The 27,387-nt window shown below is 32.8% G+C and overlaps 1 protein-coding gene across 14 annotated transcripts in view; it reads right to left on the bottom strand.

Moving 5' to 3' along the window:
• Positions 1 to 27,387, bottom strand: part of LOC145263693 (5'-AMP-activated protein kinase subunit gamma-1-like) — an 812,476-nt gene that overhangs the window by 332,403 nt on the left and 452,686 nt on the right. Inside the window, exon 1 of one of the 14 annotated variants that reach the window (XM_080120634.1) lies at positions 21,908 to 22,156. The exons of 11 other annotated variants lie outside the window; for them this stretch is intronic. In XM_080120634.1, coding sequence (XP_079976760.1) covers positions 21,908 to 21,997 — 90 coding nt within the window. In that variant the 5' untranslated portion in view covers positions 21,998 to 22,156. Of the gene's footprint in view, positions 1 to 21,907; positions 22,157 to 27,387 lie in introns of those variants that run through there. 2 more of the 14 variants (XM_080120630.1, XM_080120627.1) reach the window with 2 other exon arrangements.

Here is a 27,387-nt window from a genome sequence, read left to right as displayed (position 1 = left end):
GGGGTGGGGGGATTAATTTTCCCATCTTGAAACGGGTATTCAACTACTTGTATGTATCACAATCAGTTTTTACTTCATGTTTTTATAATTAATACCTTTTTACTATAAGATATAGTTTTTCATCAGTTATAAAAGGCAGATATTATTGCTCTAAAAAAAATAAAATAAATATATATATATATATATATATAAATAAAAAAAAATTGTAAACCAAAATGCTTGAGCAATCCATCTAAACCAACACTCCAGAATGCTTGAGCAATCCATCTAAACCAACACTCCAGAATGCTTGAGCAATCCATCTAAACCAACACTCCAGAATGCTTGAGCAATCCATCTAAACCAACACTTCAGAATGCTTGAGCAATCCATCTAAATCAACTCCCCAGAATCCATCTAGAGCAACTCTCCAGAATGCTTGAGCAATCCATTTAGAGCAACTCTACAAAATGCTTGAGCAATCTATCTAAAGCAACTTTCAAGAACACTTGAGCATATATATCTATATAGTCACACTCCAGAATGTGTGCCCAATCTTTATAAAGTGTCTATCCAGAATACTATCCTAAGCTAATCAAATCGATTCTTTAGAATACTACTAGCTTCCTAATTTCCAACAAACTTTGAACGGTCATGATTCGGTAATTAATTGTACTATCAAAATAAATCTGATATTGTTTACGTCTTACAAATATTTATGTGGTTATATCAAAAACGTTTAGATATCATGAAAATAACATTTTTGTATGGGATAGCTAATGATTCTATTTACTATTTTTCTCTGGGAGATTAGACATAAGTTCACGTGTATTTTTTATGAAATAGATTCTGTGAAACGAATTGGATTTGAACTTGGCAAACACAGGTGTTCAATCAGTGTTGTTAACTACTCAGCAATCATCATTCCTTTACCCTAGAAAAAATATGGAATGTTTCACGAATTTGCATGTCATTCTTGCACTGCGATACTCAGTTTTAGGAGAACTCATAATTATGGAAAATGGACACATAACTAAGGTGGTTCGCCCCAGGATTTTTATCCTTGGCCCCTCTCAAAATCAACAGAGATTAGACCATTCCTGTAATGCTCTGATCCCTGTTGATTGCAGTGTAATGCTGTTCCTGTGCAGTTCTAGGAGGTCCACCCCTCCAGGCTTTGCCTTCTCTCTTTGAGAAGGTGTTAGTTCATCACTAATCACCTGACCAGAGAATGCCGACAGGGCTTTCAAGGCACTTTTTGCAGATCAGAGTGCCCCTCTTTGGATTAAGAAGTGAGATTAAGAAGTCAGTGCCCCTCTTTGGATTAAGAAGTGAGATTAAGAAGTCAGTGCCCCTCTTTGGGGGTACTGACTTAATCTCACTTTCCAGCCCTGGTATCACAGTTCTTGCAGTAGAAAACTAAATACCTCCATAGTTAAGGTGGTCGGCATCTTTTGTTACACACTGAAAATTGGCTTTTTGACAAAAAAATTTAAATTTTAGTTTCAGGTATCTAATAATACTTGGATGCAAGAGTAGAATAAATAAATTTCTTTAGCAAAACAAATCACAGAAAAACAACATTTTTTCTTCTTTTTTTTTTTTTTTACAGAACTTTTTAAATGGATTGACAACGTTTTCGGACACCGTATCTTGTCATTATTTATAGATTTGTTTCTAATTTAGCATTTGATTCCCAAAGCCAACACGCACGCAAAGTTGATCATCGACTTTGTGACTTATTTTTGTTTTCCTTTCTCCTTTCTTCTGTATAAACATAAGAAACAAAAAATACTGTTGTTTTTCCCGTTTATTGTTCCTTAACAAACGATAAATATAGTCGTCATTTCAGAGCAAAATAATCACAGACTTGTTTGCTTTATATCAAGGTTAAAAACAGTACACAAATATCATCTTATATCTTTGTCCAGTTCCCTTGAATTCTGACCCAGTCTATCTAAAGCAACCTTCCAGAATGCTAGTTCAATCCAGAGCAACTCTCCTTATAGCAGACCTAATCAATTTAATGCAATTCTCTTTGAGGCTGACCCAATCAGTCTAATATGATTCACTTTACTGCTGGCTTAATAAATCTAAATGTACACTTCGGAATGTTAGCCCAATCTATATCAGACCACACTCTAGAATGTTAGCCAAATCTATTTAATGTGACTTTCCTGCTTACCCAATCTCTCTAAAGCCACTCTTCTTACTGTTAGCGCAATCTATCTAAAACCACACTCCAGAATGTTGGTTCGATCTATCTAAACTGATTATCCAGAATACTAGCCTAATCTCTTTAAAGTAACATTCTGGAATACTAATCCAATCTACTGAAAACCATATTTCAGAATGTTGGCCCAATCTAACTAAAGCCATTATTTATTGTTAGACCAATCTAAAGCAACTCTACTTAGTGTTAGCCCGATCTATCTAGAACCACTTTCCTTGTTGTTAGCCCAATCTAACTAAAGCCACACTTCAGAATGTTGGCCCAATCTACCCAAACTGATGTCTCTACAATACTAGCCCCATCTCTCCAAAGTGACTTTCTGGAATAGTATCCCAATCTATTGAAAGTCACACTGTAGAATATTGGACTAACCTAACTAAAGCGACTCCCTTGAATAACAACCTATATCTGAAATGTCTCTTTTGAATGTTAACCTATGTCAAGCAACTAGCAAAGTAATGATAATGCACCTATGAAGACTAACCTGGCATGATGGGGAATAGAATGATGTGAGTTGAGAGAGTCAAGAGGATTCATGACACTACCATGATTGGATGATGACAAAAGTTAACAAATAATCAAATTTTAAGCCGACCAATCAGCTGCTTTAAAATGATAAGATTTACATTTTCTTTGCAGGATCACGTTTAAGCCTTTTATCATCACTTGTGTCCGACATGACATGTTCTACGGATTTCATAAAAAAAGACAGAAATGTTATGAGAGCAGAGCTGAAGAATATTTATGTTGTGTACACAGATTCAGCAATGGCATGTAAATGGTTTGCTCATTTAAGATGGAATTCTTTTTTTCTCTTTTGTGAGACACGGAATAGCAACTGACTTTTTGAGGCGAGTAGAAGGTTTAGAGAGTTTTTATCTCTGTATGTCGTCTCGTGTGTCATATCGGCACCGATATTTATGGAAAATAAATTTGGGATGCTGGACCATTTATTTTCACAAAAGAGACTAATAAAACCCTGTTAGCATGAAGCTCTTCTTTAAATAAACATGTTTATCTATCTATTTCTCTATCTCACATAGATGATGATGATGATGATGATGATGATGAACCCTCCCGTCAATTTTGACGTAGAGCTCCACCACAACAAGTTACTCACAGAATGAAGGGGGGAAAGAAGGGGAAAAGAGAGGAAAGAAAGGGAGAGGAGGGAGGAAGTAAGGGGAGGGTGGAATTAAAAGCGAGGAGGTATGGGATGAGAGGAGAGAGGAAAGAAGGGAGAGGAGGGAGAAGAAAATAGGAAGAGAGAGGCGAGAGGAAAGAGGGAGAAGACAGAGGTGAGAAGAGAGAAGGGAGGGAAGAGGGGAAAGAGAGAAGGATAAGAAAGAGTGTGATAAAAGAGAGGGTGATAAGAGAGAAGAAAATAGAGAGTAATAAGAGAAAGCTGTTTAGAAAAAAAAGGGGTGCTACATACATTTTAACACTTATTTTGTTATCCATGCTTCCAGAAAACGCCTGATAAACATGCTTGTTTTTTTTTTTTTTTAATATCTATCTTTATAAAATTATGTGTATTTATATATTCATAAGTACAGTATTAACTCCTAAACTAATAAATCAATCAATTATAAATTTTAGAACACAACTGCTAGGCATAAAGGATCTAAATGTAAGCTATATTTATTTTAATTGAATGCAAAATGGTAAAACAAGGAGATGAAAGCTTTTTGTGTAAAATGAAGCATATACAATTTTTGTGAAATTTAATGGGTATTAAATATCAATTAATATTCTTTAAATTTAAATTATTTTTGAGTTTTAGGGTTAATAATATGAGCATAATACTCAAATGTTTAAGATATTCATTGAATTTGATCCATATTCATTAGACACCAATTAAGCAAGATTCCCTGAATTTCATTTCCTCCTTAGGTCTCTTTAAAATTAAAACGTAAATTTTAGACATTTTCTGGAATTAAACATTTTTTTTTTTTTGAATCCTTTGAGATGAAGCTTCAGAATTTGTGTATTAGTTATTTTTTGTGGACTGTTATCCTCATCTTCATAGTTGTTGTTGTTTCACTATGTTTCGGCCGACTCATCCTCTGACTTTCTTCAGATGATTTAACCGCGATGGGATAGGAATGCTGAGTCTTAACTGTATCCTCTGCGTTCCATAGTTGTTATTGTCTCACCATGTTTTGGTCAACTAATCCTCTGGTCTGCTTTGGGTAGGATTGAAACCGCTATCTTCAGACAATGCTCACCTGAAACCATAGAGACTCAACGCCTCTATCCACTGCAGTGCACCACGAGTCAGAGGATGAGTTGGCTGAAACCATATATGAAGATGAGGATAACAGTCTGCAAAAATGATGCATACTTAATTTTTTTAATAACTTATCTGAAATCTTTGTAATTGAATCAAGTTGTGAAAAAATAGTTGTCATTTACTTTTTGTTTTACACACGCAAAGAAAACTGTACTACTACTAATACTACGACGACTATTATTAAAGCATCGAGTGCCGATGAATTACATCCCTTTGATCGAGTTTTATAGGCAGCATTACAAGTGTGCTAAGAAAGGGAACAAGCAGTTTTATTAGATATTTTATTTTTACTACAATTGAATAACCGCTGAAATATTGTAGCCTGCTTTTATTTGAAGAGGATGACTTCTCAGTCCTTCAATCCGTCCAACTTGACCTTCAGGCTGGACACTTTGCACTTTTCTCACACTAATCAAATATTGGCAGACCTCGGACAGTTGAACCGCCCACCCCACCCATCCGAAAAAATATATTGAATTTGTTTCAAAGTTCAGTAGACTACTATTAGTACTACAGCTGCTGCTGCTGCTACATGATGGCCAAGAAATCGCTGAGGAATCACAGAGAGACTTAATTTGAATAGATTAATTATTTTTTATGGCAGCTTAACAGAATATTAGTATAATGTGACGGAACACAAGGGAGATTTGTTTGCAAAATAAACGAAAAGAAAAAAATAACGTTTTTTTTTTAAAACTTTCTTTCCACTCAACACTCACCTTTAAAATGACGACTTTTAAAGGTTTTCGGGTATGCTGAAAACGAATATTACATTTAAATTTGGCGCAGACAAGTCGTTTTCTGAATATTAAAACCTTTATTATTCAATGTAATCCACCATGATTTTACTGGTGACCATGTTTTTTCCAAACTAAAAAGTACTAATGCGCATGCTTGTTAAAAAGCACCTTCTCCTCCCCATGTTAAGAATGGTGAACACCACCGACATTTATTAAATAATTGGAAAAAAAAATGTCTTAATATCCAGAATACTACTTGTCTGCACAACATTTAAATGTAATATTCGTTTTCAGCATACTCGAAAATCTATTAAAATCGTCATTTTAAAAGTGAACGTTAAGGTGGAAAGAAAGTAAAAATTTACCGATTATTTTTCATGAATAAATTCTTTTTTTTTTATTTTTTACTTTTGGAAACAAATCTTTATTATCTTTATTATATTATGTCAAGATTTCGTTAAGGTATCAAATATAAATGATTTATTCAAGCTAAAAAATCCCTTCATAACTTTTTGGACATCTTGTAGTACTAATTAAGTCCAAACTGTCAGAATATTGAGAAAAATAAAATGAATAAATAATGATGCTCGTTCAGAACTCCCCTCCCTAGCTTGAAAAAATAAAAAAAAATAAAAAAACAAAAAAAAAACATGTATTATGTACGTACATATGACAAAAAGAAAATATATTGTACACCAAAAATTACACCACTTGATTTAATGATTTTATTATTAAACTAGAAAATAAAATTTTTATAGCTAGATGACGAGCGACGATCTCACGACGTCACCTTGAAAACAGTCTGATAGAATAAGGGAGATCACTCTAAATATTTAAAACTTTTGCGATATTCTATAAAAGCTATATTTATATGATTTTTTTTTTTGGGGGAGGGGGGGTTATGATATTTTATTTCCATCGTGGGTAAGTATATAATACGGCTTCTCTTTTTTATTCTTTTCATGAAGAGGAAAGGCGTCTGGACAAGCGCTGAGCCGAAATAGCTTTCTTTATATTTCTCTATGTAAGTTGATCAAACCATGAACTTAACGAGTAACTAGTTGTATGTAGCCTGCTGTCAGACGCATAAAAATGTTTGCAAAAATCAAGAAAAATAGATGTTTTTTTGTTTTTTTTTAGATAAAGACTGAATTTTTGTACTATTTGGATTATTCAGACTACTGTTCTCATCTTGAATGTTATTTTCACAATGTTTTTCTGTTGATGTAATCTAAGATGTATCTTGTTGAACTCGGAAATCTGCATGGAATTTCAAATGAAACACTATTTAATCTGTGGGGGTAATATGGTTTCATTCCGTCAGCCATGACTGGGTAGAAACCACAAGTAATTCAGAATTATATTTTGAGTGTCGTTCACACTGAGAATTTAACCTTCAATTTTCAAAACTGAATTTGACCAAGTACTTTATCTGTGGATTAAATAAAGCATATGCTCATAGCTTAAGATTTTGAATGTGTTCATTTTATAACATCATTGCTGATTGGTTGTAGCAGACAACTTCCTTTCTAGTCCAATCAAAAACCATCACTCAAGCGAGTTGACAACGTGACCAAGTTTATAAAAGCTTAAACCCACTGCAATTCCTCCCTCTTCCTTTCTGGCTCTCACTTGATTTGACGACACACTTTGTTGTTGGGGCGCAACTTTGCCCATACCTTTGCCCCTGGGTCGATGAGAAGACAAACTAGCTTAGATGGCTACCTCCACACGTAGACTTCAATATGGTATGCACATTAACTCTACTTCCCCTACAGAACTCTCTAATCTTTTGTCCTCCTCCATATATGGATGCACACTTCTACTATTAACTTCAACACGCGTCTATGAACTCTCTTTCAATAGGTCTGTCTAATCTTTCATCAACGTCTCTACAAAGGAACTCTTCCCCATACTAACTCTTTACAAACCAGTCATACTAATGAAGATAATCAATAAAGTTACGATTAAATATTACTGTGAGAAATTCTACAATTATAAGCAAGCCCCGTATTGGCTGATTTGGCCACCCACTGTCTTTGTTTAAACCAATCAAATTGGTCAATGCTTTAACCGCCAGTGATGAGCTTGGCGGGCTTTTGAATGCTTTTTCTCTTTACAGGCAGTTCCAGTAAAACAGCCAAAGCAGAAGGATGGAGCTCAACTCTCTGGATATGAGGCATTTGGACACCTAACTTTTCATCTCCTTGAGACTTTATTTTAAAGCCTAAATAATTAGGCTAAATTATCTATAATATAAATCTCACCTGTCTGTTTAAATGTATGTACGTATGTTTGTATATCTGCCTAAAACTGTTGACAGAGGCGACGGATTTTCACAAGAGTGGTTTTGTTTTGAAGCTTGACCCTTTGGACGACAAATATCGAAAAATTGGCCAAAAACATTAATTCCTTCACCTTCAATGGGGCAGTTTTCAACAAAGAGGTGTCGCTTTTTTCGCAGATATTTTCGAAAGTCATCCACTTTTTTCGATTGACTATTGGGCATATTTATGTCTCCCAGAGACTTTTTTAAAGTCAGAATTATCAACCTGTCATTAATGACTTTCTTCAACTGAACATTAATTTTGAACTTCTGTAATGTCGACTCAAGTCGAGAATTGAATCTTTTCATCAGAAGGCATCATACCAACCCCTTCAACAGCTGTAATTAATCTGATCTTCGAACAGTGCTGAACCCAAATACCAGTTTCTGATGAAGATAAAAGAGCTATTATCTTTCGAGGTTGTTACCAGCCCTACTCAGAGGCAAAATAGGCATTTCTGTTTTTGCAATGAAGAATGAATAAAATTTGTGTCGAATTTTAGAGGTATGCTTTGTTGCAATTGTTATGTTAAATTTTTGCTGCTGTCTGGGAGCAAAAACAGGTGCGATAAAATATCTCACATTAGAATGAAACTCATTTCTTCAGATCCCATTCAAAATTTTGTGCAGATCTAAATAAGAATAATAGATGGCAAAAGAAAAATTTAAAAAGTAGACTACCAGAGCGTGGAATGAAAAAAAAAAAAAAAAAAATCCAAAGGTAGAAGAGAAATAACAAACGAAATAATTTTAATTTAAAGGAAGGGGAAAATCAGTGTCGATTATAAATTTAATGGAAAATGATCACCAATTTCTGAAGCAGCAGTTTCTAATCAGATAGTGTTTTTAGGACAGATAACGTTTGGTTTTTATTTGTTATTTATATTATTTATTGTGCGACAATATGTGAAATATGGCAGCTAAAAATAAAAATGACAGGAAAACTATAAAATACTTATAGGTTATTGAAAAAACATTAATGTACAAAAAAATTATGGAAAATCAGCAATTAAAATTTAAATAAACATAAAATTTGTTTAGTGATTTTATACTGTTATGCTGCCAAGGGTAGATACTCGATGAGTTTTGAGTCAATAACTAAGACAAAACTCTGATAATGGCTAAAAAAATGGCAACAGCACAGGATCACTATCATTAGTAGCATTTCAGGGAAAAAAAATCATTTTCCATAATTTTTAGTGTAAGCTAATATTTTTCAATAAGTATTTCATAAAGTCAAGTATCATGGTGCAATTGTGCTTTAAACAAAAACCTTCATTTTGAACGCGCCCTTGTCATATCAAATAACCTACTGTTGATTTTATATGTCGGGGTTTTCAGTGTATGTGGTAATAAAACTTCTCAAATGCATGTTAGGCTGTATAAGATGTTAACTTTGATCAAAATCGCCTGTTCCTTTTTTTTTTCATCAAATTATTTCCATTATCGATACTTATCGAAGATGTTCCAATACAAAACTTATAATGAATATATAAAAAAATTATGAAAAACGATAAGGTAGAAAAATGAAAGAAAACATTTTTGACGAAAATAATTAGCGAAAATAAAATGTTTGGCTAAAATAAATAAAAAAAAAACAAACCAAAAAAAAAACACCAGAGAATTCCATGGGGAGGTAAGTAGCATGTAACTACTGCCAATTTTTAACAAATAAATTCTGCATTAACAATAATAAAAAAGGAGTTATTTGCCTTGTTTTTAGCATAACTGAGTTACTTCCTTTATCATTATGCCATGTGTTCCAAAAGAAATATGGAAAGGTTTTTTTTTTTTTAAGATATAGATTGAAAACTCATATTTTAAAAAAATTATGCAGTAATATTTAAGTACTGCTGACATGCCAATAAGTAGATATCTTTGCTATTAGTTGAAATTAACACAAAGTCAGTAGATACTATTATTTTATGTATTTATTTATTTTTTTTTATAAATTGATGTAGTTGCACCAACATTTTTAAAAAATATTTCAGGAACATCATGAAAATATCCATTAAAGTCCATATTAATGAAATTAATTTTTCTTTAAGTTATATTGATTTCATTAACACGGACTTTAGGGATTTTTTTCGCAATGTTCTTGAAATTTATATTTTTTTAATCAATTTAGAACTAACGATATTGAATTAAGCATTGTTCCCTCAGTATTTCACAAAAAATAATATAATTGCAAAGAAATATTTTTCATGTGATTTTAATGATAACAATTCTTACGAAAATAACAAATGTAATATTATATTTTCCTTGTATGCATGAACGCGTAAACATCAGCACAAGAATATTTTTATAATCTTGAAAATAAAATTGAAATTGAAAAAATTTAGACACCAGATCACTAAGAAAAAAAAAATGTTAAATGGGAGTATTTGTACAATACAAATACTCCCAATAGATAGTTATTTTTGGTCGAGAGTTTCTCTTATACTCTTTATTCCTTCTTGATATGTATTGCTGTTATTACATCTTGTTTTGCTCGGTGTTGTTGGCAATCATTCCTTTCTTTACATTATATGGATAGTAGGAGTAAAAGTTAAGGTACTATTTGTAAAGTTGGCTTTTGGTATCTACACGACAAATACGAGTTATTAGCACATCTAGGAACGATAGCTTGTATTATGTTCTTTTCCCATCATGAACTACATAGATGGACGGATAAAGTTCACAACTATCCAGAAAGTATGACATCAGCTCCAAGAAATCTGGACCAGACACCAAAGGACACCACCCGAAAACTCACCACAGTTTGTATACGATACATAGGTTGGAAAAATTTCAAATAATATATAATCTATATGACATCAGGACAGTATTTAGGAGCGATTTGACTCTCCGGAAACAGTTTGTGCAAGTCAAACCCATTACAGAAAAAAAAAAAAATCATGACTAAGAACCGTGTATATAGGATCCCACGTAAATGCGGAAAACTATACAAAGATGAGACATGTTATCCACTAAAAGTAAAGTTAGAACATCTAAAAGCTGCAATACGTGGAGAGCTTAAAAAGTCTGGTATGGATGACCATATAAGAAGGAAAAAGAGAAACCATCTAACTTTATGGGACAAATTAAAAATCATAGACAGAGAGGAACGGTGGAGAGTAAGACGAGTGAAAGAAACAGCACATATGATGGGTGATTATCAATTACTAAGTAGACCTAGTAAAGAATTTAACAAGACATTGGAATCGTTAATTATAAATAATATATACAGTAATAAATAATTATCTACTATTATATAAAAGTCACTTTCTGTGTGTGGTCCTGGATATGACCTTAAACTATATCCAATGGTGAGGGCCCCAGCTTGCAGGCCTTAGGGAGTGTGGAGTCACCCTTTAATTGCCATTGCTCCCAGGTCCACTCTGACCCGGAGTGGTAGCACCTGTTAGGGTCCCAACTATGGGTTAAATAGAATACGACTTAAAAAACAAATATACTATATTAAAAAAATCGTTCTTCAAAATCACTAGATTCGGCATTAAATAACCTGAAAAGGGTTGATATGCCGTAAAACAAAACAACCAACCAACCAACTTTGTGTGTGTGCGTGAGAGAGAGAGAGAGAGAGAGAGAGAGAGAGAGAGAGAGAGAGAGAGTGAGAGAGAGAGAGTTCCTCATATGTTCCGAAATGGCTGAGCCTATCTTTTGCAAATTTCACTCAAAGCTAATTTATGTCTGGCAGTGTTCTTAGATATGTTTTGTACAAATATATATATAAGTAGGTAATAAGGCTCCTAAAATTCCTAGAATTGTCCGCAAGGACTTGTGGAGCAGCGATTAGAGTACTTGTATATATATATATAAAAAAAACCAAAAAAAAAAAACAATCTTTTTAGTTCCAGTTACATCAGCCGTGAAAGAAACATGGAACTCAACTCTCTCTGGATACGAGGCATTTGCCGTCTCTACTCCTTGAGACTTTATTTTAAAGCCTAAATAATTAAGCTACATTATCTATATATATAAAAGCGTCTATATATATAAAAGCGAAAATGTATGTGTGTGTGTTTGTGTGTATGTATGTATGTTTGTGTGTCTGCTAAAAACTTTCGACACACACGGCGAAAATTCACAAACTCGGTATCATATCGAAGCCCCATCCTTCACTTGAAAAATATCAAAAAATTGGCCAAAAACGTTAACTTTTCACCCCGAACAAAACATATTGTGTTGTTGTAAGGGACAGAATTATAGATTAAAAAAATACATATATAAATATCGTTTATGAAAAATAAGTACACTGTTATAAAATTCATTCTTCTCTTAATAATCGCTGAAAATTTCGTATTGATTGGATAATTACCTGATTTTTGGTAGATTTTTAAAAAGACGGTCCGTCAAAAAGTACTGACCTGCCCCCCCCCCCCCAGTTTTGGCGGTGCCTAACTTTCACTAACTCATTCTGGCTGGCCGATTTTATTTTCAAACTTCGCCTTAGGGCTTCGGGTTCCATCCTACACCCCCCCCCGTTTCTTTTTTATTTAACACCACACACACCTACAAACACCCGAGCAACGCCGGGTACCCCTGCTAGTCTATTATATAAAAGGCAAAAGCGACGCGCACATTTTTGTATGTTCAGTAAAGGCTTTTCTCGCGGGGGTCCTCCGGGAGAGGGGGGCAGATTTACTACGTCTTAGAACTGTTTATATACCCCCTAGATTAATAATATCTACGATTTGCGAAGGGATGTAATGTCTAGATTTATTTTGATCCACTTTTATAAAATTTGCACTATTTCGCTGTGTCGCGTGTTTGTTCGGCTTTTTTTTAGTATAAATAAAGTGAAACAGAGAGCGAAGCAACTCTTTGGCTTACCCAACGGGGACGTCCAGAAAGCAAATCAGTTTTGATCAATGCGGTGAAAACCATCATATCAGACAATTGCTATTTATTTGGACACTCCCCTTTCTTTTTTTAAAGGGAGCTGGTTTTCTCCCCAACATCTTGGGGAAACAAAACCAGCAAAAATTAAGTGCAGGATTTCATTTCCCCTATGGCGTGATTTTTGACCTCATTAATTTTACACACCTGTCATATAACTTTTTAATTGTTTAATTTCACTGCCTTCGTAGCATCAAGGTAAGTCGTCACGCTTTTTTTTTTTTGTTTTCACCTCAAGGATTCGGGTTCGAGCCTACCACCCTAACATATTTTTTTTTTTTACATTAAACCCAGGCAACGCCGGGTAACCCACTAGTTATGTTTCCCAGATACTTTTTAAGGTCAGAAGTACTGACAATTCCTTTAAATGAACATGCTTTACGAACTTCTGATGTTGACATTGGTCGAGAATTGAATCGTTTCATCCAAAGGCATCATACCCTTCAAACCGATCTTCAAACAGTGCTGAACCTGAATTCCAGTTCCTGCTGAAGATAAAAGGACTATTACCTTTCGAGGTGTGATCAGCTGTACTCAGAGGTAAAATAGGCATTTCCTTTTATGAAATAAGAAATGAATAAAATTTGTGTCAAATTTTAGAGGTATGCTTTGTTGTAATTGTTAATCTTTTTGCTACTGTCTTGGAGCTAAAACAGGTTCTTGGCGCTAAAACAGGTAAGAAAATTCTCACTTAGCTGACGGAACGAGGGCATGTTACCCTCGTGAAGAAAATAAAGGGTTCTGTTTGAAACTTTGTGCGCATTTCAACAGAAACATTCTTGAGTACGACAAGATACACCTGAAGAAGGTCGGAGGTTACATCAACCGAAACGTTGTGAAAATTACACTCAAGATGAGAACAATAGTCTGAAGAATCCAAATAACCAATCTTTATCTCAAAAATTCAGAAACGTAAGTTTTATCTTTCAACGGATTTTTTACAATGAATTTATTTAGCTGAATTTCCGAAAAAAATTTTTCATTATAACTTTTTTTTTCACATATAATCTATATATATAAAAGCGAAAATGTGTGTATGTATGTTCGCTTTTTGTGTATGTCCAAGAAAGGCTTTTTTTCAGAGAAGCAGTCGATCGGCTCACAACTTCTTAAAAACTTTTTATATCACATATAAATCATAATATCTCCGAATTAACAACGGAGGTTGCCTGTCTATTTAATTTGCTCGACTTCGGGAAGATAAATATTCAACATTTTTTGCTTGCTGCATGTGGATTAGGCTTTTTCGTATAATAAAAGCGACACTAATTTTGGCGGTATCTTTCCGGTCGCGATGACCGGAAATGTCCGAAAGCAATCAGCTTTGATCAATGTGGAAATATTTTCCTTATATCAGACAACTGCTATTCAATTTGGACAAGGGGAGCTGGTCCCCCCCCTAACATCTTGAGAAAATAAAAATTAAAAAAAGCGTTCCCGCATTAAATAATATACTACCCCGCAGTCAAAGCTGACCTCATTAAGTCATTAAAACGTGCACCTGCTAATTCTAAGTAATTAAATAAATTCAAACCTGTTTCTGTTAGTATGTCGTGGTGGCCCAGTGGTTAACGTCGCACGTTATTTTTTCACACTTTAATTTCCAAGTTTGCCTCAAGAGTTCGGGTTCGATCCTCATACTCACCTACCAAAACTTTTTTTTTTATTTTAACCCACCCACCCCCATCCGGAGTTTTGATTTACCCAAAACCACACACACCTCCAAACACCCGGGTAACGCCGGGTGCCCCTTGCTAGTCTATATATATAAAAGCAAAAATTTGTGTATGTATGTATGTATGTGTGTTTGTATGTCTCGCAAAAACTTTTGACAGCGGCGACGGATTTTCATGAGATTGGTATCATTTTGAAGCCCGACATCTTGGACGACAAATATCGAAAAATTGGCCAAAAACATTAATTCCTTCACCCTAAACTGGACCCTTTTCTACAAGGAGGGGTGCCGAAAAAATTGTTCTTTCATTTTCTTTCCTGCTACTACGACAATGACGTCATGTTTGACCTGGAAAACATTGACATTACTTTAAACAACTTGCAAGTATTTTTAAAGGTTTAATTTTATCTGTTCTCAATTGTATGTCTCTTTGGCATAGGGGTAACATGTCAGGCTTTTTTTTTCCCGCCTTAGCCTCGATGCTTCAGGTTTGAGCCTATCTTGCTACCTAAACTTTTTTTCCTCTTTTACACCTTTTTTTTTTCTTTGTTTTGGTTTTTCCAATTTTCTTAAAATCGTGTTTTTTTATAATATTAAAATAGGGTCACCCTCTCCTACATACACACCTCCAAACACCCGGGCAATGCCGGATACCCCCACTAGTCTATATATATAAAAGGCAAAACGGCCATGTGCATTTTTTATGTCCAAGAAAGGCTTTTTTCGTGGGGGTTCTCGACAAGGTTACTATTTTGGAGAACTTTCCTTATACTTCCTAGATTTGAAATCGGATGTTTTCCTATCTTTATTTTGATTGAGTTTTAAAAAATTGCCTCCTTTTCGTCCTTTTTCATGTAAGTAAAGCGAAAGCAAATGCAGCCGCCTGGTTTTCCTGTCAAGGACGTCTTGAAGGCAATCAGCTTTGATCAATGTGGGGGAAACCCTTCATATCAGACAATTGCTATTCATTTGGACACTGTCAGAGCTCCGTTTTTTTTAGGGGAGCTGGTTTTCCCAAACATCGTGGGGAAACAAATAAATAAAACGGCAGAAAGCGGAAAACTTAACTAGCCTGCAGCCAGACGTTCATTTCTGTGCCATTCACTTAACTATCCATTTCTACACGTCAACTTTTTGATTGTTATCGCTAAATTTGAACGTTTTTAACTTCCTGTCACGTCATAGCGTAGCTGTAAGATGTCAGGTTTTCTTTCAATTTCTTTCCATCTTTGCGTCATGAGTTTGAGCCTGCCTGCTGATTGCCACTTTTTGTTCTCAACACACACTGCCAAACACTCAGGCAAGGCCAGGCACCTTTGCTAGTTTTAATATAGATGTTCTATTATATATTATATATATGTTCGATTATATATAATGTTTTATTTATAGATCAACTTTAGGGTTTTTAAATTTTTTTTTTATAATAATAATAATAATAATAATAATAATAATAATAATAATAAATAAGCCGGTTTTCCACCATTAAATTGCACGTACCTAACTTTTGTCACTGATTTCAAGTGAACGCCCATGGAAAGAAAATGATCGCAAAAAGTGTTTTCAATAAATCCTCATCCTGTATATAATATTTTGATAGCAGAAATTCCCCTCTGGACCAAGTTATGGTAGGTTTGCAATAACAGATGCCAGATACAAATTTATTATATCTAAACTTTTACCCACCATATTATGTAACTTTTGAATGCCATTACAGACACATTTATTTGTTATAATAAAATTCTATCTTATTTCCTACGAGTGACATCATCATGATTGCCAAGATCTTTCCCCTCTACCTGAGAAGTCCTACTCTCCCAGTCATGACTGAGTACATATATAACCATTATAACTATATTGATTTAACACCCTTATTAACTGGATTACAGACTCATACAACTACCATTACACTTCACTATTTGAAAATAAGGATTTCTCCCCAGTAACATTCTGCCTATTCTCATTGGCTGCAACCATGACATTCTATTATTCTGGATTATACATAATCATACAAAAACGAACATGTCAGCCCTTAATCGATATGGCCACTCAATCGCTACACATTGTTTTAAATCATTTATACTTTCCTATCGTCGCTTTTCCTCTACTTTACAGACTACTGTTTACAAAAAAAATTAAACATAACATTTAGCTTAGTCAAAACTTTCGTATAAACAAGTTAGCACAGCTACCTCAGGTGATGTTTACATCTAGTGCACATATCGTGGCATCGTAAATTATGCCAATTTGCATTATTTGGATTAACATTATTTATATATTGTCACATTAAAAAAATTACGTTGCAGCTTTCTTTTCATCATGTCTTGTTTAGGCGTCCTAAATTATGCGATGTTAAAATAAATTGTTCTGTTAGTAAACGATCAGAAACTGTTTTCTCTCTAACCGAGTATGAACAAAAAAAAAACAACAAACCATCAATACTTACATAACATGAAAACATTTACCCAAAACGCAGTGAATCTGCGGCAACTATTTAATTTTTTTCTTCTTTATAACATAACATGTTATGGTAACGTTTCTAAAACATTTTTCTTCTACATTAAAAAAAATAAACCAAAAAATCGTCCCAGTTTCCGTCCTTTAATGATTTGATTTAATAAAAAATATCTTTCAATCAAGCGTCAAAACTTATGAGATGATAATATGAACGAATCTCAGGCGGACGTTTAGGAAATTGACCCGCCCCCTCTAAATTCGACAATTTACACTGTATTCACGTTAATCTCATCGATTACAAACTTACCTTTCAGATTTAAAACATTTCTTATGACTTTTATTGTCGGAGATCAGTTTTCAATTATAACGTTCTACTAAATTGAACACGTACTTTGTGACCATCATCGAGAAAAATATTACAATATTTTGCTCAACCTTATAATTGAAAACTGATCCCCGACGAGAAGTCATAATTTTATTTTTTTTTAGTTTTAAACTGCAGTTTGTACTCGATGAGATTAACGTGAAAAAAAGAAAAAAAAAAATGTAAATTGTGAAATTTAGAGGGTGCGGGGCAATTTCATAAATGTCCACCGATTCTCTTAATAAAAAAAGAGTTGTAGTAACCCCCTACATTAAAGTGGCACCGAGCCTACATTGGGGTGATTAGGCAAAAAACAAAAAGTTCTTTTTCACTTTCGAAATCAGAAAAACTATTTCTTTTTATATAAAACATATTTTCATACTCTAAACCTGAATTACGTCCAGATAAATTATCATTTTCATTACTTTTCATTTACTTTGTATTTGACTACATTTATGCCAGTTTTGTTTTTTATTTTACTTTCTTCGTATGTCAAAAAATTACACCACTAAAGTACAAATTTCCCCTTTATTATATTGCCTACGAATATACTTATTTGTTATATATTAGTTTTTTTTTTCTTTTTTTTCCTTCATATAGTTGTTTTTTGCTTAGTTCACTTTTCAGGGATCATTTTCCACACTGCTCAGACATTAACTTTTTCTTTTTTTTTTTTTTTTTTTTTACTTAGCACTAACTACACCATTTCCTTTAAACTGACAACTTTTATATGTTTTAGACTCTGCTAAATAAGACAATCTACTTTAATTTTGGTGGAGACAAGTAGTTTTTGAGATATGACATGCATTTGCACTGAAATTCACCGTTCTACACACGCGCGATAAAAAAAAAGTGTACTTCTCTCCACACAACACTGTCTGCCACCCACCCCCACTTTTTTTTTTTTTTAATAGTCTTTGCGGGTGGGTATGCTGACAACATGTATCAAGATTGAACTTGAAGCAAACACTTTGACAGTCCCCCTACCCACTAATAAAATGGGGTGTCTATTCCGAAAGCCGTTCTTACCATGGCGGGGTTGGTCGTGTCCATTCCATACGGCGTTCTTGACATGAGGAGGGTAGGGGTGTCTATTCCGAAACCCATTCTTAATCTTAGGACGTTGGGGATTGGCCACCAACAATAACCGTAGTTTATTTTTTTTACGAGGAGAGGGGGGGGGTATGCTTCCAACAGGCAACGCCGGTTAACGGATCCTGCTAGTAGCAAATAAGAAAATCGCACCCGTCATGCAAAAATGAGAATAAAACAGAAAGGATTAGTCTGACTGAGTCCTCCTCACCGCTTCCGGAAACAAGCTCGCTGAAAGTTCGGAGGGATTTTACTTGACTAAAACTAAAAAATGTTATTGTTTCAATTTTGCATTTGTTTTTAGTGTAATAAAATATGTATGAAATATTTATTGATTTTTTTTTTTAGAAATTTGGAATACTTTTTCGTTTCAGACCATTTGCTGTGGACTTCGAGTCAGCTATTCTTCTGATTAAAAAATATTAAATTAACAGAAAAAGTAAAAAACGATGGAAAGGGGAAAAAGAAAAAGGGAGAAAAATATAAACGCCCCCACCCCACTCCAATGTCTACCTTAATATTAATGTGTACAAATTTTTACTACAACAACAACAACAATAATAATAATAATAATAATAATAATAATAATAATAATAATAATAATAATAATAATAATAATAATAATAATAAAAATGACCTCGGTTTGTGCGTGCGTGCGTATTTATTTGATTCATAAATGAACACATTGGAACACGTGTCTCTGCACGGGCAAAATAACAACAAAGGGAGCAGAGAAATCTGATGATTTTTCATTCATGAAAAAACAAACAAACAAATAAAATAAAATAAAATAAATGAATGAATGAATTAAAAATAAATGCTAAATTGATTGAAGACAGCTATCAATTGTCAATTGAAATAGATTTTGAATCGAACAATGAATGGACAATTAGTACAACTATGACTACGAGAGAGGACGATGGAGAATAACAGTTATTTTTGTTTTGTTCCAATCAATACATTGGATAGCAATGTTTCGGATTTTTTTTTTTTAGATGCTAATTTAAAATTTGAATTATTCTGGATACTATTGTCATCTTGTCTATTGTAGCCATAACGTTTCGGCCGATGGAACCTTCGATTTTTTTAAAAATGATATTTTCAGGAATCCAACCATATTTCGTAATTATTGAAGACCTAAGGGTTTTCGATTTTTTTGTATTATTGCATAATAATTAAATATACATATAAAAACAAACCTCGTATTATTTGCCCGGCGTTACCCGGGTAAATAGATTAGAAAAACAATAAATCAAAATATAGTTATGTTTACATTTTTTTCTTAAATAAAATTAAATTAAAAAGAAAAATAAATGCTGAATAGTAATATTCAGTAGGAGTAGTACTATTATTCGGTAATTATTCAGTAGTGGCATCATGATTACAGTCTTGCAAACAGTCTTGCAAAAGAATATTTTAAAAAATGAAATAAAGTTTAAAAAAATTGAGAAAAAAAGTAATAAAAGTAAAAAATAAAATAGAAAAGTAAAAAAACAGTAAAGAAAAGTAAAATAGTAAAAAATAATGTATAATAGTAAAAAAAAATTAAAAATAAAATAAAAAAGTAAAAATAAAGTAAAAAAGTAAAATAAATTAAAAAGTTAAAAAAATAATGTAAAATAGTAAAAGAAAGTAAAAGAAAGTAAAAAAAAAAAAAATGTAAAAAAATAAATGAAGTAAAAACAAAACAAACGCCACTAAGAACTTTGTAGTAGCAGCAGCAATAACAATCTTAGGAGACTTTATCACTCAGTTTCCAGTGAATACCACTGATGAGTCGTGGGACATCTAGTGAAAATTCCCAAAGAAAATATAGATAGAAAAACCAAAGATGCCAGCGATGCCACAATCTGACAAAAAAAAAAAAAAAAAAAAAAAAATGCTATGGCATTAACTTAAAATGCTAAGGAGGATGAAAATACTGGGTGGTAAAACACCATCCAGATCTCCACTGAGGAGAGGTGGGCACGGAGAGTAATGGAATGCTGGGGAGATTTATTGTCAATCAAATTTCAGTAAAGACCAACGGCGGTCATCAACGGGATTCCAATGGTAAACGGTTGTTGCAAAACACAAAGTGATTTTGTAAGTTAGCATCGAAAGAGTGCGAAAATTCCAGGGAGACTTACTGCCACTTGGGTTCCAGGAACAACTTGTTTTTGCTGAGAGAGAGAGAGAGAGAGAGAGAGAGAGAGAGAGAGAGAGAGAGAGAGAGAGAGAGAGAGAGAGAGAGAATTTACTTATCTCGCCACGATAGAAAAATTACACAGGGTCCGTTTTTAATTTGGGCAAGTCCTCCTCCACTCCTCCAGCTCTCCCAAAAGGGACACTTAGTGAATCGCAGTCATCCTGCCCTTCAAACTAGCAAGTATGTAAACATGGCAATTTTAACAAAGCTTAGTGCGTTGTTTTAAGTTTTATTACACTTTATGTTTTTTAAACTGTCCACGGTCAGCGAAGGAGAAATCCTTCTAGACAAAGAGTTTTTCTCCGAATATAGAGTGCTTTATTTTGGGGAAACTGGATTTTTCCTCACATTAAAATAAAGAAGAAAAAAAATCTCATCTAACTCTGCCCTCGTGAGGAGACGTTTAAATGAATGGACACCTGCACGTATGTGTGTGTGTGTGCGTGATAGAGGGGGGGGGGAAGAGAAAGAGAAAGAGAAAGAGAGAGATTGTGTATTTGTATTTTTCTTTACGAAACAGAGATATGGAAAATTGTACATTAATCGCTTTCTTTACGCTTTACTAAATCAAACCTTCCTCAAAACAATAAGATTTGTTTTTTTAGGCGATTACGTGTGATTACTCTAAAAAAAATATTTGGCAGAAATAAAAAGAAACAAAAAAACAAAAACAATACTCTTAGTCTTATAATTTAGACTGGATGGTTTGTTTCGTGCAGAATTTGAACGTAAAATGATCCCCCATTTCCGGGTCATTCTATCAACTTAAGACGGCATTATTTATTTATTTGCTATTGGAAATAAATTCAGTGCGTTTTTTTTTTGGTGTGTGTGTGTGTGTGTGTGTGTGTGTGTGTGTGTGTGTGTGTGTGTGTGTGTGTGTGTGTGTGTGTGTTCGTACATACGGGATCTACTTTATTTTTTTAGGGGTTTACGTGAACTTGCGATTTTACAACCTTCGCAGTCACATTTAAGGTTAGTCGTAAAAATTTAGTTAGCTTCCGTAAAACGCTAAAGTGGCCAGAAAATGGGGAATTATTTTACTTTAAACTTACATGTCCCCCCCCCCTACCGATCTAAACAAATTTCTTGTTGCTTTTTTTCCCCCGACAAGGTCTTTTTCAGAGTGCTCCAAAGACGTAATCGCCTAAAAAAGTAGAACCCCATTTTATTTTATTCTATAGGATGTGGGGAGTGGTTGAACTGAGCGTGTTAATGTACAAAAACTAAATAATACAAGTAAATTTATGTATTGTATCCACATAAAATATTATAAGATGTATCGATTTTCGATATTTATTTTAACAGTGCTTAATACGCGAACAGAGCTAGAATTAAAAATATTTATAGCCTGTTGATTTCCCTCGGGGATGAAACGCGGACGTCGCTATGTAGCTTAATATGTTTTCACTCACACACACGTTAACAAGGACTTGTTTTTTACACATGGTATTTTATTTTTTGTAAATGTGTAAATCCCCCACCCCAAAGAAAATAAAAAAAAACACACACACACACATATATATGTGTATATATATATATATATATATATATATATATATATATATATATATATATATATATATATATATATATATATATATATATATATATAAACATGCACAAGCAAGGGAAATGTAAAAATAGATTGTTTTGTTTACCGATTCTTTCTTTCTTGTTCTTTTCCTGTTTTTCCTCCGTCCGACAATAATGTCGCGTAGATCAAATGCAATTGCCCAGACCATTGTCATGGATGGAAGGACGGAACCCCTGGGCAAGGGACACCACTGCAGAGGATGAGGCAGCGAAGCGACAAGCGTTATAAGGGCCGCGTTTGTTAACGTGTCTAGACCGTCTTCGACGATGAGTGATGAAGATGGTGCCTCCTCTCTTTTTGTTAAAAGAGAGAGAGAGAGAGAGAGAGAGAGAGAGAGAGAGAGAGCTGGGGGGGGGGCGAGGGAGGGGGGGCAACAACAACCAAATACATAATATCTACCTGAACCTACTCAGAATTGCTCGGGAGTGTTTTTTGTTTTTTCTTTTAAAATAAGCTTTTGAGAATTAAATGTAATTATTGGTAAATTTGAAAATTAACACTTTCAGTAAAACAACTCTTCCTCCAAAATGAGATTTTACATTTTTTTTTTAACATCACGAAAACACTTGTCGGGAGGGTGGGAAAAAAAAAAAAAAAAAAAAAAAAAAAGATGCAATTATTTTAGAATTTAGAGTGGGAGACCAGTTTCGCCTATTTAACATGATATTCTATTTTCGGGCCAGTTTGACATTTTAGGGCTTATTTTTTTTTTTTTTTTTAACTCTTTAAGTCCGAGTGGTAAAAAAAAGCAATAAAACGTAATGACCTAAAAAAAAAAAAAAAAAAAAAGACCCCCCCCTGCACAGAATTTATTTCCCATAGCATTTTTTTTTGTGTGTGTTAACTTTTGTTAACGATATGATGTAGAAATGGGGTCAATTTATATGAAATTTGTATGCGAAACTGACCTGTATATTCTAAAAATAAAATTACTTTAGGGCGTTCACGCATTTTAGCTTAAAAAGTAAAAACATTTTGAGTTGGCCAAGATCAAAGTGTAGTATCTGTTCTTCAGATGCTGCACTTCCATTTCTTGTTCTCTTTCGGTGGATGAGCAGTCCTTCACGACTGAGACAATTTTTTATTTTTGTACCTTTCCTCCACGCTAAAAAAAAAAAAAAACGACCCTAGTGTCTAACTCTGTCCCGTGGGGAGGCATTGTAAATAGGTACAATTCCTTCTGGCGGATTTAATTTCGTTTTTATTATTTTAAAATATGACTTTATAAAATAAAAATATGATTTTATATAAGTTACATAATGGCGAGAAAAACAGACAGACACTAGAAGAGGTCATACAATTCCTATTAATATAAACAAAAAGTAAAAAAAAAAAAAAAAAAAAAAAAAAAAAGCGACACTTCCCTACCCCACAATATTCTTCACTTGGGATGGATGGAGAAAGAGTGGGGATTTTTTTTTGGCACTCGTCTAATTTTTTGTCAGTAAACGTTCAGAAGAAAAAGAAAAGAAAAAATGAGGCTAGCATGGCTTCTTTATTCATCCGTATTTTTATGTTTTTATTTCTAATTTTTTCTTTTTTTTTTTTTTACAAGTCTTCATTTTTTTCATTGTCATATTGTTCGTCTGAAGAAATAGAGGTTGCACCGCTTTTTAACCATAATAAATGTATTATTGTAGATTAACACCTTCCGTTAGCCTCCACACCAACACCACACCATCGAAAAAAAAAAAAAAAAAAAAAAAAAAAAAGGCTTGACATTTGGTGCTTATGCAGAATAATGGATTTCGAAACAAACGCATTTTTGGTGAACACATTATGTGCTTACCTATCATGGCGAAATTAATATAAATAAATAAAAAACGGGGGAAAAAAATAATCCAGTAGAAAATAATTACAATTAAAAAATAAAATTCATAGAGTTAATCAATTTATAGAGTTTTGGGGTTTGTATTACTGTGTACACATAGATTCGAAAAAGTTGTCAAAAAAAACAAATATATAACAAATAAATGTTATCAAAGGCAAGATAAGTTACTTTTCTACCTAACTGGATATATTTTTTGTGTTTTTATTCAGTGTAACATATTTATTCAGCTCGAAAAACATGCAGTGTTTACCGATGTATTGGAAAATTCAAAATGGTGGCCGACTCTCTCTCGGAGAGGGTAAGTTTGGGAAAAGGTATTATAAATAATAAACTAGACAAAATACTGTTAGAAATTCGCTCAATATATGTCAACTTATGTCACGGTAACATATATTGAGCGAATTTCTAACAGTATTTTGTCTAGTTTATTATTTATAATACCTTTTCCCAAACTTACCCTCTCCGAGAGAGAGAGTCGGCCATCATTTTGAATTTTCCAATACATCGGTAAACACTGCATGTTTTTCGAGCTGAATAAATATGTTACACTGAATAAAAACACAAAAAATATATCCAGTTAGGTAGAAAAGTAACTTATCTTGCCTTTGATAACATTTATTTGTTATATATTTGTTTTTTTGACAACTTTTTCGAATCTATGTGTACAGTAATACAAACCCGAGTTTTGTATTAAGTTCTCAAAATCAAATGGAGGTAACTGCGATCGAATAGCCTGACAATCCGTCATTTCAAAATATAAAATGTAGCACCGTTATTTTTGGAATTTATTCAAATTTCGCCATGACACATAAGTACGTAATAATGTTTTCACCTGAAATGTGTTGGTTTCAAAATTCACTATTCTGCAGTTCTGCATCTGCACAAGTACCGACTTTTTAAAAAAATCTTGGCGGAAAGAATACATTTTTAAGGGGATCAATTTCGTACATAAATTTAAGATAAATGATCACCCCTTCCGGATCTCGTTAGTTGCAGAGTAAAAAAAAGAATTAAGTACCCTAAAGTAAAAAAAAGAATTAAGTACCTTAAAGTAAAAAAAGAATTAAGTACCCTAAAGTAAAAAAAGAATTAAGTACCTTAAAACATTAACATGGCCTTGAAATCAATTTGGAGTTAAATTTATATGCAGAAATGATCACCCACTCTAAATTCTAAAATTGTTTTTATTTTCGACAAGTTTTTCACATAAAAAAGCAGAATCACACACATTCACAAATACTAAAAATATTTTATGTAGATTAAAAAAAAAAAAAAAAAAAAAAAAACAGCGGCCATACCCCCCTTCCCCCTGAAACAATGTTTTATTGTTTTACTGATTTTTTTTTAATTCTTTGGAATATTATCGATTAAGTTATCAGATTATAAAATACAAGTTTGAGATTATATATATATATATATATATATATATATATATAGAATAAAAAAAGAACTTGCTCAAATTTTAGCTAAAGGGGGAGGACAGTTTTCTATGCGAGTTCAAAATGGATCCCCTCCCTCTTCGATTTTGTTTCTGATTTTTATCGATTGGTAACTGGAATAGTGGAATATGAATCGTGATTCTGTTTCTGGAAAGTTCTTCCGAATAATGCTGAAGCAAAAGGCAAAAACAACAATGAAGGGTATATTGAAGATTAGACACAAAGGAGGCGGCCAAATTTTATCGATGTTGATTTTTCGCAGCGGTAACAGGACAAAAAAATCCTTAAAAATCAGTTCATATTTGTGAAATAAAAGAAATCCACAAAAATCAGACAGCAAATTAATATTTTCACAAATTTGCACGGTGCATTAATTTGCTGTCACCGCTAAAATAGTTATATCAGAATTTTGAGGGAATTTTTGACACCCCTAACACAAAACTGCGAATAAAATATAAAAAACTCGTAATTTCTTATTTTAAAGTGGGTTGTATATTTTCTTTATGGAATATACTTCAAAAAATAAACTATTAAAATTGTTTAAAAAATAATAGAAATATTTTTTATTTTAAAATAAACAGTGTTTACAAAGTGCCGGCGCGTCTTCATGCAGCCATTTTTTTATGTAATAAAATCAATTGAATTTTATAAGTTAAATATTTTTTAATTTTTAAACTTTAAAAATCTATCAAATTTTTTCTATTGGTTCAATTTTTACGATATTTTCAGGGTCAATGTGAAATGTTATGCTCTTTCCAATAAACCAAATATAATATTTTGGACAACCGTTTTTTTTTTATTCACTCCCCCCCCCCATTTTGAAATGTCTATCAAAATTTTAAAAATTAATTTATGTACCACAGTTTTATATATCACAAACTGAAAATAAAAGATCAATAAATAATATATTGTAATTAAAATATATATATATATATATATATATATATATATATATATATATATATATATATATATTAGTTTTTTGGAAATTTACCTCTAAAGTCCAAAGTGTAAAACCATTTTTTTTAAGTGGAAGCTTATGTTATGCTTAGTATGTCAAGTAAATATGGGATGCTTACAACAATTTTTTCGATTTCATAAAATGTTTTCTATTTTTAGTTATAAATAAAAACAAAAAATTCAGTCGATAAAGAAGTATTAAAATATATCAATCACTCATGTATTTCATTAAGAGAATTAAAAAAAAATCGGTCAAATGGTTTTTTTGCTTAACAATAAAAACTTATAAGTGAATAATTTCCGTTTTTTAAGTACGGAGAACCGAAATACAAAATTTGGTTTACAGTACGCATTAAAAAGACATATAATTTATGTCACTTCTATGCGCCGCATTATAAAGGCGAATGAAATCAAACTAGTTTTCCTTTATTTGAAAATTAAAAAAAAAATGAGTTCGCGTTTGTTTTTAATCCTTGTTTAAAAAAGTATTTGATTTAAAAAGGACATGGAATATGAGTATAAATATGGATAAATTCTTAACAAAGAACAATTGAACTACTCATCGAATAGTAGTTTTTATGAGTAAGTATTTTTTGGAATTTATATATATTTTTTATAATTGAAGGAAGTGAAATTTCGTTTTTTTTTTTTTTTTAAATCTTTTTAAAGGAAAACCGATTAAAAAAAAAACACCAAATATTGCATAATTTGCTATTTAACCTGTTATTTTTTTAAATTTTTTATCTTTGCTCCTTTAAAAAAAAAAAATTAGGGTTTGAATTACATTTTTCAAGAATTTATAAGCTTCGAAAGACAGTAAGTCTAAATATTCCATTGTTTACTGCGAATACTGACGATTTCTGACACTGCTACGGCTAAAAGTCTATAAAATTTGGCAACCATTTTGGGATAAAACCACCGTTTCAATATACTCGCAATAAAGATACAGAAAAGGTTTATCCGTTCTCGTTGTTAGGATTAGCCAGTCTGAAGGTACTATCCTTCCATGCATAATCGCCTCCCTTCAAAGATGTTTATTAAGTTCCTCTCCGTTATCGTCGCGAAATTTGAAAAATTAAATATTGAATTTAAAGTATCCATTGAATTCTATTGTCGTAGTAATGGAAATATTAAAAAATTACGAAAAACGATGACATAGAAAATTAAGTATTAATGTACACAGTTTTAAACTATCTAAAGTATGTAAGTCAAGGGAAGTCACTCGGTCCGTTTTATTACAATTATGGTGGATGTCACGGAATAATCTATTTGTATAAATTACATATTTATGTAATAATGCAGTAATATTTAACT

The sequence above is a fragment of the Euprymna scolopes genome, chromosome 39 (assembly GCF_053919585.1).
Source record: "Euprymna scolopes isolate OS-2025 chromosome 39, ASM5391958v1, whole genome shotgun sequence".
Classification (NCBI taxonomy): Eukaryota; Metazoa; Mollusca; class Cephalopoda; order Sepiida; family Sepiolidae; genus Euprymna; species Euprymna scolopes.
The sequence above is the reverse complement of the archived record's forward strand: the minus strand, read 5'-3'. Positions and strand labels throughout refer to the sequence as shown.